We start from the raw sequence: 16,199 nt of genomic DNA, 5'->3' as shown, positions 1-16,199 counted from the left end.
TTTGTAATAGTTTATTTAAAAGCTAGCCAAACACGGTGGCTCATGCCTGCAATCCCAGCACTTTGGGAGGCCAAGGCAGGCAGTCCACTTGAGGCCAGGAGTTAGACCAGTCTGGCCAACATGGCAAAACCCCATCGCTACTAAAAATACAAAAATTAGTCAGGCATGGTACCGCACACCTGTAATCCCAGCTACTCGGGAGGCTGAGGCAGGAGAATCATTAAAAAGCTGGCCGAGCACGGTGGCTCATGCCTGTAATCCCAGCACTTTGGGAAGCCAAGGTGGGCAGACCACTTGAGGCCAGGAGTTAGAGACCAGTCTGGCCAACATGGCAAAACCCCACCACTACTAAAAAAAAAAAAATACAAGAATCAGTCAGGCACGGTACTGCACGCCTGTAATCCCAGCTACTCGGGAGACTGAGGCCGGACTACCATTTGAACCTAGAAAGCAGAGGTTGCAGTAAGCCAAGATGGTGCTACTGCACTCCAGCCTGGATGGCGGAGTGAGACTATGTCACAAAAAAGTTATGAGCCACCTTTTTCTTCAAAATAAGAAAGGGTTTGAAAAGAGGCAATGAACAACAGCAAACTGCTCTGACAGTTCGCTTTATGAAGTTGTTGTTTTTGTTTGTTTTTTGAGACAGAGTCTCGCTCTCTCACCCAGGCTGGAATGCAGTGGGGCAATCTCAGCTCACAGCAACCTCCGCCTCCCGGGTTCAAGCAATTCTCCTGCCTCAGCCTCCCGAGTAGCTGCAGTTATAGGCGTGTGCCACCACACCTGGCTAATTTTTGTATTTTTAGTAGAGAAGGGGTTTTGCCATGTTGGCCAGGCTGGTCTCAAACTCCTGATCTCAGGTGATCTGCCTGCCTCGGCCTCCTAAATGCTGGGATTATGGGCGTGAGCCACCACACCTGGCCTTATGAAATTTTAATACAGAATAATTATACCCTGAATTTGCATATTTAAAAGCAGCAATTTCAAATACATACCCACATAATCTTTCTTCCCCAAATGGTAAAAATATCTATCTAAGTTCTACTGAGAACTAATTTTGATATAATTTATCTGCATACTGTTTTCAATAATCTCCGTATACATTATACATAAGGTATATTTTATACCTATTTTATATTACATTTAATATTTTAGGTTTCCATTTGATTAACAAAAACATTATCAATTAGTAAGCCATAATAAACCTTACAAATTCTCATTATTCCATAGTAATGAAAGTGACTACTGGCATAGGTAATCCAGAAGTCATTCATATCAAATCTTTAAATATAAAATCTGTAGAGATTTCCTTCTTAAATGTCTGATCAAAGCTAATTCTGTTTGTATTTCCTGGGCCTATAGCACCCAGACTAGTGAAGAAAGTATTCCCACAGTCTGCTGCATGCAAGCCAGGCTGGAATTAACAACTATGAATTTCTAAAGTAGGAACAATCAATAGTTTATAAAATTAATACAAATATATATACAATAAGTAACAGACTATGCTACATTAGCAAAAAAAAAAAAATTTCCCATTCAAGTAATTACTTCCTTATTTTCTCTTTTTAACTATTCCCAAATAAGAAACAAAATTAGGTGTGTATAACAAAACCTAATATTCTTGTATAAACATACCAGAACTGCTATTTTATACAGACGAGTACTGTTACAAGACCAAACACAAACTGCTAATCGATTAAAATTTAATTAAAATGTATTAGATATTTAATATGACATAGAAAAAGTCAATATCTGATTTTCCTTATGTTTTAGGAAATTATCTTAATGGACTTTTTTTTTTTTTTTGAGATAGGATCTCACTCTGTTGCCCAGGCTGAAGTGCAGTGCACAATCACAGCTCACTGCAGCCTCTACCTCTCAGGCTCAAGCCATCCTGCCACCTCATCCTCTCAAGTAACTGGGACAACAGGCGAAGACCAACACGCCTGGCTACTTTTTAAATATTTTTGTAGGGCCAGTGTCTCACTGTGTTGCCAACGCTGGTCTCAAACTCCTGGGCTCAAGTGACCCTCCCACCCTCTCACCTCGGCCTCCAAAGTGCTGGGATTACAGCAGGCATGAGCCACCACACCCAGCCTTTTTTTTTTTTTCTTAGGGTATTTTGTTAGCCAGGCACACGACCGTAGTCCCAGCTACTTGGGAGGCTGAAGTAGAAGGACCACTTGAGCCCAGGAGCTTGCGGCCAGCCTGGGCAAACATAGTGAGACCTGTCTCAAAAATAAATAAATATAAATCAATAAATAAATTCTATTTTCTTAATACTCAAACTATACCATCAGAATATGGTAAGGCAAACTCAGGCTAAATTATACTAAAAATTACTAATGAATATAGAGAAGTAATTCTGAAAGCATATTTTGAGCATTTTTAACTTAAAGGACAGAAATATTAAGACTCATTTTGCCATCTAAAGAATACCTTATAAAAAATACAAAATTAATAACATAAGGTATTTTAGGCCAGGCGCGGTGGCTCACACCTGTAATCCCAGCACTTTGGGAGGCTGAGGCGGGTGGATCACGAGGTCAGGAGATCGAGACCATCCTGGCTAACAGGGTGAAACCCCATCTCTACTAAAAAAATACAAAAAAATTAGCCAGGCATGGTGGCGGGTGCCTGTAGTCCCAGCTACTCAGGAGGCTGAGGCAGGAGAATGGCGTGAACCCAGGAGGCAGAGCTTGCAGTGAGCCGAGATTGCACCACTGCACCCCAGCCTGGGCAACAGGGCAAGACTCCGTCTCAAAAAAAAAAAAAAAAAAAAGATATTTTAGTTATTGAAGGAAAAAGGGTGATACAACGACTAGGTTTCCAATCCTCCTCAATCTTTACATGCTGTCTTGTAGCTAGGACTTGCCAATTACACATGCAAAGGCAACTGTGAGGTACAGAACAATGGTCAGGAGCAGTGTTTGGAAGTGACAGAGACTTCACTGCATATGTGATTTAAGATAAGACACAACCTCTCAGGCCGGGTGCAGTGGCTCACGCCTGTAATCCCAGCACTTTGGGAGGTCAAGGCGAGTGGATCACTTGAGCTCAGGAGTTTGAGACCAGCCTGGCCAACATGGTGAAACCCCATCTCTACTAAAAATACAAAAGTTAGCCAGGCATGGTGGCATATGCCTGTAATCCCAGCTACTTGGGAGGCTGAGGCAGAAGAATCGCTTGAACCCAGGAGGCAGAGGATGCAGTGAGCTGAGATCGTGCCACTGCACTCCAGATTGGGGGACAAAGAGACCCCATCTCAAAGTAAATAAATAAATAAATAAATAAATAAATATAAATGTAAAGAAAGCAAGATAGCAGAAAATCACCATTAAGTAAACACCACAGTAATAACTGTTGCAGACAAGATCCACCAGTAGATACTAAAATTAACAGGCCAAAGGTTGAGGAGAAATAGGGTATTTATTAGTTGTAATGAGAAAAACAGTTACTGTATTGGAAAGAAACCTAGCAGACATGGGTTAGTGTACCAGTATAAGACACACTGACATCATGACCCCAATATGATGCACTGAGAAAAATATAGTATTGCTTCTATGCTCTCCTTGCCAAAAACCCAGAATCTCATTCTAATCATGAGAAAAAGACAAATTCAAGTTGAAGGACATTCTACATAATAATCATTTTCATCAGAAATATCAAGGAAATGTTTTTTTCAGAAGTGTCAAGGTCACAGAAGACAAGAAAAAATTAAGAAACTGTCACAGATTGGAGGAAACTAAGGGGATGTGAAACTAAATATAAGGTGGGACCCAAGATTAGATCTTGGGACAGAAAAAGGAAGTTAATGGGAAAACTGGTAAAATTCAAATACGATCTACAGTTTAGATAACAGAAATGCACTAATGTTAATTTCCTGGTTTATTAATGATATTACAACTACGTAAGATGTTAATATCAAGGGAAGCTTGGTGATGGGCATATGTGAACTCTCTAATTTTACTACTTTTCTGAAAGTCTAAACTTATTTCAAAATAAAAAGTTTTTTTAAATATGACATCCATGGTTATCTACGAAATGTGTAATACCTACCAGTGTTTCACCTTAAAATCACTGTCATGCTAAAATACCCTTTAACTGCTAAGCTAAAATATTTATCTCTAAAAAACTTAATTCTGAGAAATGTAATCAATAAAATATATTATAGGTCTCGTTACCTGTAATTTTATAGCCATAAGCAGCTAGCTGTCCAGCCATATATTCTCCATCTGAATTATTATGAGAACAACCCCATGTTCGTATCCAAATTTTCTGTATGCCTGGAATAGTGCTGTTAAGGAATCAACAAAAAAAATAAGTAAGTTTCATTGAGTGATTTTTTTTTTTTTGATTCGGGGTCTCGCTCTGTTGCCCAGGCTGCAGTGCAGCTGTGTGACCACAGCTCACTGCAACCTCAACCTCCCAGGCCTAAGGGATCCTCGCATCTCAGCCTCCCAAGTAGCTGGGACTACAGTCATGCACCAACACACCTGTTAATTTTTTTTATTTTTTGTAGAGACAGTGTCCCACTATGCTGCCCAGGCTGATCTTGAACTCCTGGGCTCAAGTGATCCTCCCACCTTGTCTCCCAAAGTGCTGGAATTATAGGCGTGAGCCACCACTACACCCAGCCTCATTGAGTAATTTTTAAAATAAAAACCACTAGATGATTTTAAGATACATTACACAAAAAACAAACTCACTACAATCTATTCAAAAGCTATTCATTAAATGCACCAACTTAACTCAAAATCCGTTGTTATATCAAAAGGCTAAAATCAAGATAAAACAACCACAGAATTCTAAGAAGTTAAGACTCTACATAAAAAAATCTCCTTTTTCTCTGAATTGTATTTTAAATTCATACTACTAACTTACTAACGCTAAGTTCAACTCCTAGAAAGGTACACAAAAATAACAATAGGAAAGAAAGTGGTTCTAGCAGCAATGGCAAATAAAGAAAAGTATGTCTGTTTACAGACTCCTATATACTAGTTGCTATCTTTAGCTTCCTTAAAACTTACAGATATAAATAACTTAATCAAAGTTAAAAACTGTCATCCTAAAGCATTATTAAAAGCACTCTATAAAATCAGAGTTCTAAAAATAAGGTAGTATTTTTAGGGAGAAAAAAGGGCTTTCAACTTGGATTGCTCTAATAATTTATAAGTAAATAGAAATTACCTTAAGGACACATTTAGGACAAATTTTATAAACTTCAGTCATTAAAATATAAGCAAATTTTAAATTCAAAGAATTTAAAAGCTTACTTTCCCAACAAAATAAGTAGATTATAAAGTTCAGCAGCTGACTAGATAAACAAATATAGGCTTATTAAAACCATATAATTACATTATCCTTTCTGGTTAGGTTGTATCAAAATTTCACAGACTAGAGATCTACTATAATAGTGTAAATAGGGCAATAATTTATTTGTGCCTACTGCCTTTACCTGATCCATAGGTATCTGAAAATCAGCTAAGAAAATCCAAATGTCCAAAATACTACTGTCTCATAAGAATCACAAACTCCAGTAAAAATTTTATTTGGAAGTAACACAGACTTACATATCAACTACAGTAATATCCAAGAGATTCCTATTGCCCGAGGCTATCTTCTAGGAACATCCAATTTGACATCTCATTTCTTTTTAACCAATTACCTTGCCAAATTTAAAATCATTGAAATAAAAAAAATCTACATACAGGTTGAGTTTCTTTAATTCAAAAATTCAAAATCCACAGTGCTCAAAAATCTGAAACTTTTTGAGTGCCGAAATGATACTCAAAGGGTGCTCACTGGAGCATTTCAGATGTTTGGATTAGGAATACTCAACTGGAAAGTATGTAATGCAAATATTCCGAAATCCAAAAAAAAAATGTGATGTCTGAAACACTTCTGGTCTCAAGCATTTCAGATAAGTGATACTCAACTTGTATTTCCTATCAAAAGTTCAAAGATTCTAATGAAGAGACATTATATATATCACACAGACCAGTAGTGTCAGCTTCTCCCTGGAATGAAAATGAATATAATTTTGGCCGTGCTCAGTGGCTCAAGCCAGTAATCCCAGCACTTTGGGAGGCCAAGGTGGGCACATCACCTGAGGTCAGGAGTTCAAGACCAGCCTGGCCAACATGGTGAAACCCCGTCTCTACTAAAAATACAAAAAATACCCAGGCATGGTGGTGTGTGCCTGTAATCCCAGCTACTAGGGAGGCAGAGGCAGGAGAATCGCTTGAACCCAGGAGGAAGAGGTTGCAGTGAACTGAGATCACACCACTGTACTCCAGCCTGGGCGACAGAGCAAGACTCTGTCTCACAAAAAAAAAAAAAGAAAATGAATATAATTTCAAGGACAAAAGCTTACCTGTCACTTGGTGGACTGTTTTCTTCCTCTTGCAAATATTTTTGGGTATTTCGCCTTCGTACCTTCGGGACAACATCCTTTCTTACAAAATGCCTATCTTGTGGTTTTGAATCTTCCTGAGACACGATATCTTCGATGTCATCCAGTAGTGTATCACAAGATGCAGAAGGCATATTCTCTACCACATAAAAGTTATAAATAAAATAAACTTATGAAAATCTGCTTAGCATATCATCATTTATGAAATATTCTCACCAAATTTGAACCTAATCAAGCCTTTGGATCTAACTTCAAATTTATAGAAAATATAAGAGATAAAGAAACACAAGGATGAAGTACTATCTTGGGTATATTGAAAAAAGAAACACAAGGAAATAATCAGACAAAACCCTAATGACAATAGGACATTCCAAGGTTCAACAGGAACTATTTCTTCAACAAATCAATGTCAACTAGGAAAAAGTAGGAGAGGAACTGTTTCAGATTACGGGAAGCGTAAAAGCCTAACAACTAAATGCAATTCATGTTCTTGATTGTTTCCTTCTTTGTCTGTCAAGCTATAAGAAATTTTGGGAATAACTAGGGAAATCAGAATATGAGCTGGATATTAGATAATATGAAGATGTTATAAATCATTCGATATATTGTCCTTATATTCAAAAATTTTATTTTTTAGAGATGCATATTGAATATTTAAAAGTGAAATGTCATTATGTCTATAATTTACTTTAAAAGGACCTCAGAAAAAAATAGACTGGCTGGCCACGGTGGCTTATGCCTGTAATCCTAGCACTTTGGGTGGCTTATGCCTGTAATCCCAGCACTTTGGGAGGCTGAGGTGGGGGCATCACTTGAGGTCATGAGTTTGAGACCAGCCTGGCCAACATGGTGAAACCCCATCTCTTTTAAAAGTACAAAACTAGCCAGGCGTGGTGGTGTACACCGACAGTTTCAGCTACTCGGGAGGCTGAGGAAGGAGAATCGCTGGAACCTGGCAGGCAGAGGTTGCAGTGAGTCGAGAGTGTACCATTGCACTCCAGCCTGGGCAACAGAGCGAAACTCCATCTCAAAAAAAGAAAAAATAGATTAAGACATACTGAAAAGCATTTACAACTCTTAAAACTAGAAAATAGGTAGGTTCATGTTCATTATCCTATATGACTTTTCTAAATATTCAAAATTTTTATAATTAAAAGAAGAAAATGTGGACACAGCTTGCAAGAAGATAAGCACATTTTTCCCTGCCCCGCCAGCTAAATACAAATAAAACTCTGGACATTATATATAAAACAAGCATAAGGCAGACTGGCTATGAACCTCAGGACCCAAGGAATATGATGATGAGTTCCTTGGGTCTTCTTCTGCCTCCTACAGCTCAGACATGGAACTAAAGATCCCAGCAATCAGAAATGGCAAGAGATGCCAACAATAAAACCGCCCATTAAAAACCTGCTTTCTCATTAAAGAACTACACAAACGGCAGCCTAGGAAGACAGAAAAGTTTTAGATAATAATCATTCTACTGTAGCCAAACACAAACACACACACACACACACACACACACACACAAAACTGTAATCCCACCCCCAAGCATGCTACAAAGCCCAAGTGGGGAGAGCTTTGACTTCTACCTACAATCAAGCACCCCAACACACTCCACTAGTGTAGAATCAGAGAAGGCCCTGGAGGGATCCTGGACATTCAAACCAACCAACTGACCAGTAATGAAGTTCTGCAGTGTCAGTGGAGACCAAATTGATACACAAGTTTAAAATAATCCCTATCAAAATCCCAGCAAGATTTTTTTGTAGGTATAGATAAGACTGTCCTAAATTTTATATGGAAATGTACAGAAACTAATATATTTAAAACAATTTTGAGAAGAGTAAAGTAAGAAGAACTGGTCTACCCAATTTTAAGACTTATTAGATAGCTATAATTGAGACTGTGGTATTGGTAGAGGGATAGAAATATAGATCAATGGAACATAACAGAAAACCCAGAAACAGACCTACACAAATATTTCACAAAAGCAATTAAATGGAGGAAAGATTGCTTTTTAAACAATTCGTGCTGGAGCAAGTGGACAGTCATAGGCAAAAAATGAACCTTGACCTAAGTCTTGCACCTTATACAAAAATTAATTCAAAATGGATCATAGACTTAAATGTAAAACATAGGCTGGGCACAGTGGCTCACACCTATAATCCCAGCACTCTGGGAGGCCGAGACGGGTGGATCACTTGAGATCAGGAGTTCAACAACAGCCTGGCCAACATGGTGAAACCGCATCTCTACTAAAAATACAAAAATTTAGCTGAGTGTGTTGGTGCACGCCCATAATCCCATCTACCTGGGAGGCTGTGGCAGGAGAATTGCTTGAACCCACAAGGCAGAGGTTGCAGTAAGCCGAGACCACACCACTGCACTCCAGCCTGGGTGACAGAGCAAGACTCTGTCTCAAAAAAAAAAAAAAAAAAAAATGTAAAACATAATATTATAAAACTTTTAGAACAAAATCACAGGAGAAAATCTTCTGGACTTAGGGATAGGTAAAAAGTTACCAGATGTGACACCAAAAGCACAATCCATAAAAAGAAAAATTAATAAATTGAATGTCATTAAAATTTAAAACTTTTGCTTTAAGAAAAACCCTTTTAAGAGGCTGAAAAGTCAAACTACAGAGTGGAAGAAAATATCTGCAAACCACATATCTGACAAAGGACTAGTGTCAAAACACAACCGTAAAAAGAAAATAGACAAAAGACATTTCAAGAGAATATACAGAGGGCAAATAAGCACATGAAAAGAGATTCAATATTAACCACCACAGAAACGGAAACTAAAACCACAATGAGATATCAGTATACACCTTTCAGAATGGATAAAACAGACAACAGTGAAACCACCAAACACTGGCAAGGATGCAAAGAAGCTGCATCATTCATACAGTCCTGGAGGGAATGAAAAATGGTATAGCCACTCCAGTAAACAGTTTGGTATTTTCTTAAACAAATCATGTGACTACGATGCAACCCAGCAATTGTACTCCTGGGCAATTATCCAAGAGAAATAAACACTTGTATTCAGACAAAAACCTGTACATGAATGTTTACAGCAGCTGTCTTTGTAATAGCCCAAATCTGGAAACTACCTGGATGCCATTCAAAAGGTGAATGGTTAAACAAAGTGTGGCACATCCATACCATGGAACACTATTGAGCAATAAAAAGAAATATACTAATGATATATGCATCAACCTGGATGACTCTCCAGAGAATTATGCTGAATGAAGAAAGTCAATCCCAAAAGGTTACATTCTGTATGATCACTTTTATATAACATGCTTGAAATGAGAAAATTATGGAAATGGAGAACAGAATAGTAGTTGCCAGGGATTAAAGAAAGAATAGGGTGAGAGGAGAATGGGTATGACTATAAAAGAGCAACATGAGGAATCCTTGTGATGATGGAAATGTTTTGTATCCTGACTGTATCAGTGTCAATATCCTGGTTGTGATACTGTATTGTATTGTAGTTTTGCAAGATGTTACCAATGGGAGACCTGGGTAAAGTGTACAAGGATCTCTGCATAAGTTTTACAACTGCAGGTAAAGCTCTAATTATGTTAGAATAAAATAATTAAGAAAAAAATGGGGAGGGGGGAATACACTCTTATATACTTACTGATAGTACTACTACGAATACTATATCCAGACACAAGGCAAGTCCTTTATAGGGTCATCTCATCAACCATTCACAACAACTCTTACTAGGTAGATAGTATTACTATCCTCGCTTTAAAGATGAGCAAACTGAAACACAGAGAAATTAACTTGCCCAAAGAAGCTAAACAAGGATGCCATGACGGATGAGTCCAAGCCCACACACTGTGTGGTACTCTACTACCTACTTAGTATGTGTATACTGAATGACCACTGTTCCTCATCTGAGTTGCAGTGTTAAGGATCTTACATTCTTTCAGTTGTCCTCAAAGCTTTCTGATGAATTTTCCTTCTCCTCATTTGCTGGATTCCCATCCTTCCATTCACATCATTCAATTAACAGAGTGGCGGCCAGCCAGGCTCCTTTCCTCTGTAATGTATTCATTGCAACTATGACAAATTATGCACTGGGTATCTGAAGAATCTGTGTTCAAATCTCAGCTAGCTTTATATTGTCAGGAAGAACAAAAGATTAGAAATAAACCAAACATCAATCCATCAAGGACTGGCTGGATTACAGTTAACATACATATCACGTGGTCATGGTAAGACTGTCAATCGCCAGGCACAGTGGCTCACGCCTGTAATCCCAACACTTTGGGAGGCCAAGGCAGGCGGATCACCTGAGATTGGAAGTTCACGACCAGCCTGAACAACATAGAGAAAACCTGTCTCTACTAAAAATACAAAATTAGCCGGGCGTGGTGGCGCATGCCTGTAATCCCAGCTACTCAGGAGGCTGAGAAAGGAGAATTGCTTGAACCCGGGAGGCAGAGGTTGTGGTTAGCCGAGATCACGCCATTGCACTCCAGCCTGGGCAACAAGAGCAAAAGTCTGTCTCAAAAAAAAAAAAAAAAAAAAAAAAAAAAAACACTGTCAATCACAGACTTCTCTTTCCCTAGACACTGGAATGGGGCACATGACCCAAGCTTGCCAGGGTAACTCATCCTCCTGGCCACAATGACCAGTTCAGGGTCACTCATGAGAAGCCTAGCCAATAAGAATCACTGTGAGGATTCTGTGCTAGTGTTAACAGAAGATAGCTTCTCTTGTCACTGAAGTGGCTAAGTTGGGAGGATGTCAACTTGGGGCTACCAGAGCCATCTTGTCTGCCACAGGGAGGAACCTACTTAAGGAATGAAGCCTAATAAAAGCTAGAAAGATAAAGAACCATACTGACATTATTTGAGCATCTGACTCCAACAAATGCCTGAAGCCAAAAGCAGCCCTGCTGTGCCCAGTCATGCGAGCCTGTGGCTTAAATCAGTTTGAGTTGGGTATTCTGTTCTTGCAAAAAAGAACCTGGCCAACTCAGCCATCCAGGTAGGGTGAAATGAACCAGGTTAGTCTTTCCCAAATTGGTTCTAATTATTTACTACCTATCTGGGGAAAAAAAAAATGGTTCTGTGGTCATATAAATGTAGAAAATTCTGCTTCCTTACTGATTTACAATGTGCATTATTAAAGACTGAAGAACTGCAATAAGAAACTACCCTAGTTTCCAGGATGCCACACTCTCCTAGCTCCAGTCTCCTCTGCTCATCTCTCCAACTTCTCACCATTAGAATGTCCCCATGGCTCTGTTACAGGAACTCTTCTTTAGTTTCTGGCACTCCCTAGGTGACCTCATCCAGTCCCATGGCCTTGAAATATCAACTACATATACGCTTATATAACCAGACCCATTCTTCCCCCGAGCTTCAGACTCAGACGTTCAACTGCCTATTCCACACCACTGCTTGAATGTCTAATAATTACTTCAAACTTAAAAAGTTAAAACAGGGCTAGGCACAGTGGCTCATGCCTGTAATCCCAACACTTTGGGAGGCCGAGGTGGATGGATCACCTGAGGAGTTCGTGGCCAGCCTGGCCAACATGGTGACACCTCGTCTCTACTAAAAATACAAAAATTAGCCAGGCATGGTGGTGGGCACCTGCAATCCCACCTACTCGGGAGACTGAGACAGGAGAACCACTTGAACCCAGGAGGCGGAGGTTGCAGTGAGCTGAGATCGCACCACTGCACTCCAGCCTGGGCAACAAAGAGCGAAGCTCCATCTGAAAAAAAAAAAAGTCAAAGTCAAAACAGAATTCCTGATCTTCTCCCTACCTTACCAGATCCTCTTACAACTTCTCCCATTTCATTTAATGGCAATCCCAGCTGGGCGCAGTGGCTCATGTTTGTAATCCCAGCACTTTGGGAGGCCGAGGTGGGTGAATCACAAGGTCAGGAGTTCGAGACCAGCCTGTCCAACATGGTGAAACTCCGTCTCTACTAAAAATACAAAAAATTAGCCAGGCATAGTGGCGGGCGCCTGTAATCCCAGCTACTTGGGAGGCTGAGGCAGGAGAATTGCTTGAGCCCAGGAGGCGGAGGTTGCAGGGAGCCAAGATCTCACCACTGTACTCCAACCTGGGCAACAGAAAAAAAAAAAAAAAAAGGCAATCCCAATCTTCTACTGCTCAGGCCAAAAATCCTGCACTCCCCTCTTTCTGTCACCCTAAATCCAACCAATCAACAATATCCTGTTGGCTTCAAAATATATTCAGAATCTATTTGTGACCATACCCACTGTTACACTCTTGGTCCAAACCAACATCATCTCTTGTCTGGATTACTGCAATCCCTAGCATCCTTGCTTCTATCCTTAATTCTACAAGAACATTTTCAGCACAGAAGTCAGGGATCCCTTTAAAACCTAAGTTCATCTCAAGCTTCTCAATCAAACCCTTCCAGTGGTATTCCATATCAGAGTAAAAATCCAAAATCACTACAAAGATCTGCAATGACATATTTAATCAGCCTCCTGCTGCATCTCTGGCCCCACTTCCTACCACGCTCCCCTCGTCATGCAGGCTTTGTTATTTCATACCCACTAGATATGCATTCATTTCACAGTCTTATTCTTGCCTGGAATGCTCTTACTCAAGACACCTGAATGGCTCACTCACTGAAGCCCTTAAGGACTTTGCTCAAGTGTAACAAGAGAGGACTTTCCAATCAACACCCCCACCTCATCACATACCCTCTTCCTATACCCCTTTCCTGCCTTTTTTAAAACTGCAGCACTTAATCATCTGCTTCCAACGTTTTAATGATTTTTTAACTGTTTATCTTACTAGAATACATACTTCGTGAGGGTAAAGGTTTTTGTGTGAGGTATTCACTGTTTTATCCCAGGTGCCTAGAACTATGTCTAGCACATTGCAGGTTCTCAATAAATACTTTTACTGTAGACTACGCAGTCGGGCAATATATGGATATAGATATTCTGAGTATGCCAAATTAGTTTCTGACTCAAGAGCCTTCATAATTGCTATTCCTCTGCCAGAATATCAGCCCCCAGATAAGTATGTCTTCCCACCCACTTCTTCACTCAAACAACACCTCCTCAGAGAGGCCTTTCCTACTACCTTATCTAAAATAACCACGCTGCCCAAGCATGCCTACACTTTCACTGCTTCTGACCGTGCTTTTGTTTCATGTTTCTTTATTGTGCTTACCTACCTGACACCACATGTGTGACTGTATCTTCCTCATTACAGTGTAAGCTTCTTAAGCACAAAGGCATCACCTCTTTTTCAGTACTGTCTCTACAACACCTCTAACAATGCGTAACACATAGCAGGCACACAATAGTTACTGACTAAATGAATGAATGCAATGCTTAAGTTGAATTTAGCTAGTCTTTCTATGACATAGCAGGAAATTCTACACTGGGTGGGAAGCTGAAGTAAATGCCCAACCCCTAGGATTTAATCACCACTATTCTATGAAATAATTAAATGAGAGAGGCTAGGACCAGGTAGTGCCTTTGGAATGCTGAAGAACTACTGAAAGATCATGAATAATTAAATAACATTAATTAAAAGCCATAATTTTAAATTACACAATTTTGCCATCCCATATACAACTGTGTATGGATCCGCTGAAGAGAAATAGAAAGGAAAAAGACGAATGAAAGGAATCCACTGCAACAGATATCCCACACCATGAGAGTTAGAGAAGTAGAAGTTGCTAAGCTTCTTATCTCACACAACTGGAGTCCACTGAAGCAAAAGGATTTGTACATTGCTAGAGCTAGAAATTAGAACCTAGGCCTCCTCTCAATACCATGCTCTTCCCACTATGGCTTTGCCTCACTGGCAAAGTACAAACAATGCAAGAATCTCATGTGACACTAATAAGTAATCACATTCCAGAAAACAATCGGCAAAGGAAAAACAGGCAGTTCACTTAAGAAATACAAATAGCCAAAAAAGGAAAAGAAAAAAGAGGAAAGAATGCTCAACCACACTAACAACAAGTATTAAAACAATGTTATTTTTCAGCTGCCTCACTGATAAAAAGCTGACAAAAACTCTGTTAGCTGAAAGCATAGAAAAACTGGTACACCCCTTCTGGAGGGCAGCCTGACAATATATACCAAACATATGTATATCCTTCGAGCCAGCAATTTCATTTGGAGATATTCACTCAAAAAAGATAAATATAACGCCGCATATCAGCATTATGCAGCATAAACCTGGCTATATATCTTAAGTACCTAAATAATCTCACTCATCACTATTAATAAGCTAAAGGTTTTACTTTGAACAAACTGATAGAGGGAATTGTTTAGCCTTCAGAAATTTTTAATTAAATCATATGGAAATGAAAGTTTGAGAATAAAAGGAAAGCACTGTAATAGCTAAATGGAGCAAAAGGATCATTAAAAATTTTTCTCAAAGGTAGAGGAAATCAAATTTGATAAAGGGAATAAAAATAGAGTCAGTGAAAAGGAAAATACTGAAAATGATAGGAAGAATATCCTAGAGCAGTGGTTACTTACATAGGTGAGTTATTAGAGAGGCTTTTTTTGTTTGTTTTTTAATTATGAGACAGAGTTTCGCTCTTGTTGCCCAGGCTGGAGTGCTATGGCACGATCTCGGCTCACTGCAACCTGTGCCTCCTGGGTTCAAGCAATTCTCCTGCCTCAGCCTCCCAAGTAGCTGGGATTACAGGCACCTGCCACCACGCCCAGCTAATTTTGTATTTTTAGTAGAGACGGGGTTTCACCATATTAGGCTGGTCTTGAACTCCCGACCTCAGGTTATCCACCCGCCTCCACCTCCCAAAGTGCTGGGATTACAGGTGTGAGCCACTGTGCCCAGCGGGAAGCTTTTCATCATAGCAAATCTCCAGGTTCCATTCTGAATTAGAATCTCCAAGAATAGAACTCAAATATGTGAACATAGAAACTGTCCAGGTAATTCCACTCTAGATCCCTAATTAAGAACCACTATTCTACAGTAATGGTTCTCAATCTTGAGCACTCATTCTATTCACCTGAAGAGCTTTTGAAACTTCCCAACTAAGCTTGCAGTGAGCCAAGATCACACCACTGCACTCCAGCCAGGGCAACAGAGTGAGACTCTGTCTCAAAACAAAAAAAAAAAGAAAATTCCCAACTAAGCCCCAATATAGCTGAATGAATCTCTGAGAATGGAGCCTGGGCATCAATATCTTTTTAAAACTTTCCAGTCATTCTCATGTGTACAACCACAGTTGCAAAGCAATGCCCAGTGGTTTTCAAAGTGTAGTTTCCACATCGGCTGGAGTAGCATCATGGGGAACTTGTTAGAAGTGAACATTTTTTCTTTCTTTTTCAATTTTTTTGTAAAAACAAGGTCTTGCTTTGTTGTCCAGGCTGGTCTCAAACTCCTCCCATCTTGGCCTCCCAAAGCATGGGATTACAGGCATGAGCCACTATGCCTAGCCAGAAAAGAAAATTCTTGAACCCCACTCCAGACATACTGAATCAGATATTTTGAGTAAAACCTGGCAATATTTAACAGGCCCTCTAGGTGATTTTGATCTGAATTAAAGTTTGATAATCACTGTCCCAGAATTATTCTTTCATAAAAACCACCTAGAATGCATGTCGAATATACATAACCTAGTCAAATGATTTTCAACAAGGATGCCAAGACAATTCAACAGGAAAAGAATAGTTTTTTTTTTTTTTTTCAACAAATGATGCTGGGACAACTGGATAGCAACATGTAAAAAATAAAGTTGGAGCCCTATTTCACATCATATACAAAAATTAACAGAAAAT

The 16,199-nt window shown here is 39.4% G+C and overlaps 1 protein-coding gene across 2 annotated transcripts in view; it reads right to left on the bottom strand.

The window, feature by feature from the left end:
* CDKAL1 (CDK5 regulatory subunit associated protein 1 like 1) overlaps positions 1 to 16,199 on the bottom strand; it is a 700,650-nt gene that overhangs the window by 682,515 nt on the left and 1,936 nt on the right. For both annotated transcript variants that reach the window (XM_030817372.1, XM_030817373.1), the window contains 2 exons: positions 6,374 to 6,551; positions 4,182 to 4,294 (listed from right to left, as the gene is read on the bottom strand). In XM_030817372.1, coding sequence (XP_030673232.1) covers positions 4,182 to 4,294; positions 6,374 to 6,546 — 286 coding nt within the window. In that variant the 5' untranslated portion in view covers positions 6,547 to 6,551. The remainder of the gene's footprint in view (positions 1 to 4,181; positions 4,295 to 6,373; positions 6,552 to 16,199) is intronic.

Source organism: Nomascus leucogenys, chromosome 8, assembly GCF_006542625.1.
Source record: "Nomascus leucogenys isolate Asia chromosome 8, Asia_NLE_v1, whole genome shotgun sequence".
In the NCBI taxonomy this organism is placed as follows: Eukaryota; Metazoa; Chordata; class Mammalia; order Primates; family Hylobatidae; genus Nomascus; species Nomascus leucogenys.
Note: the sequence above shows the minus strand (reverse complement) of the source record. Positions and strands in the feature narration are given on the sequence as shown.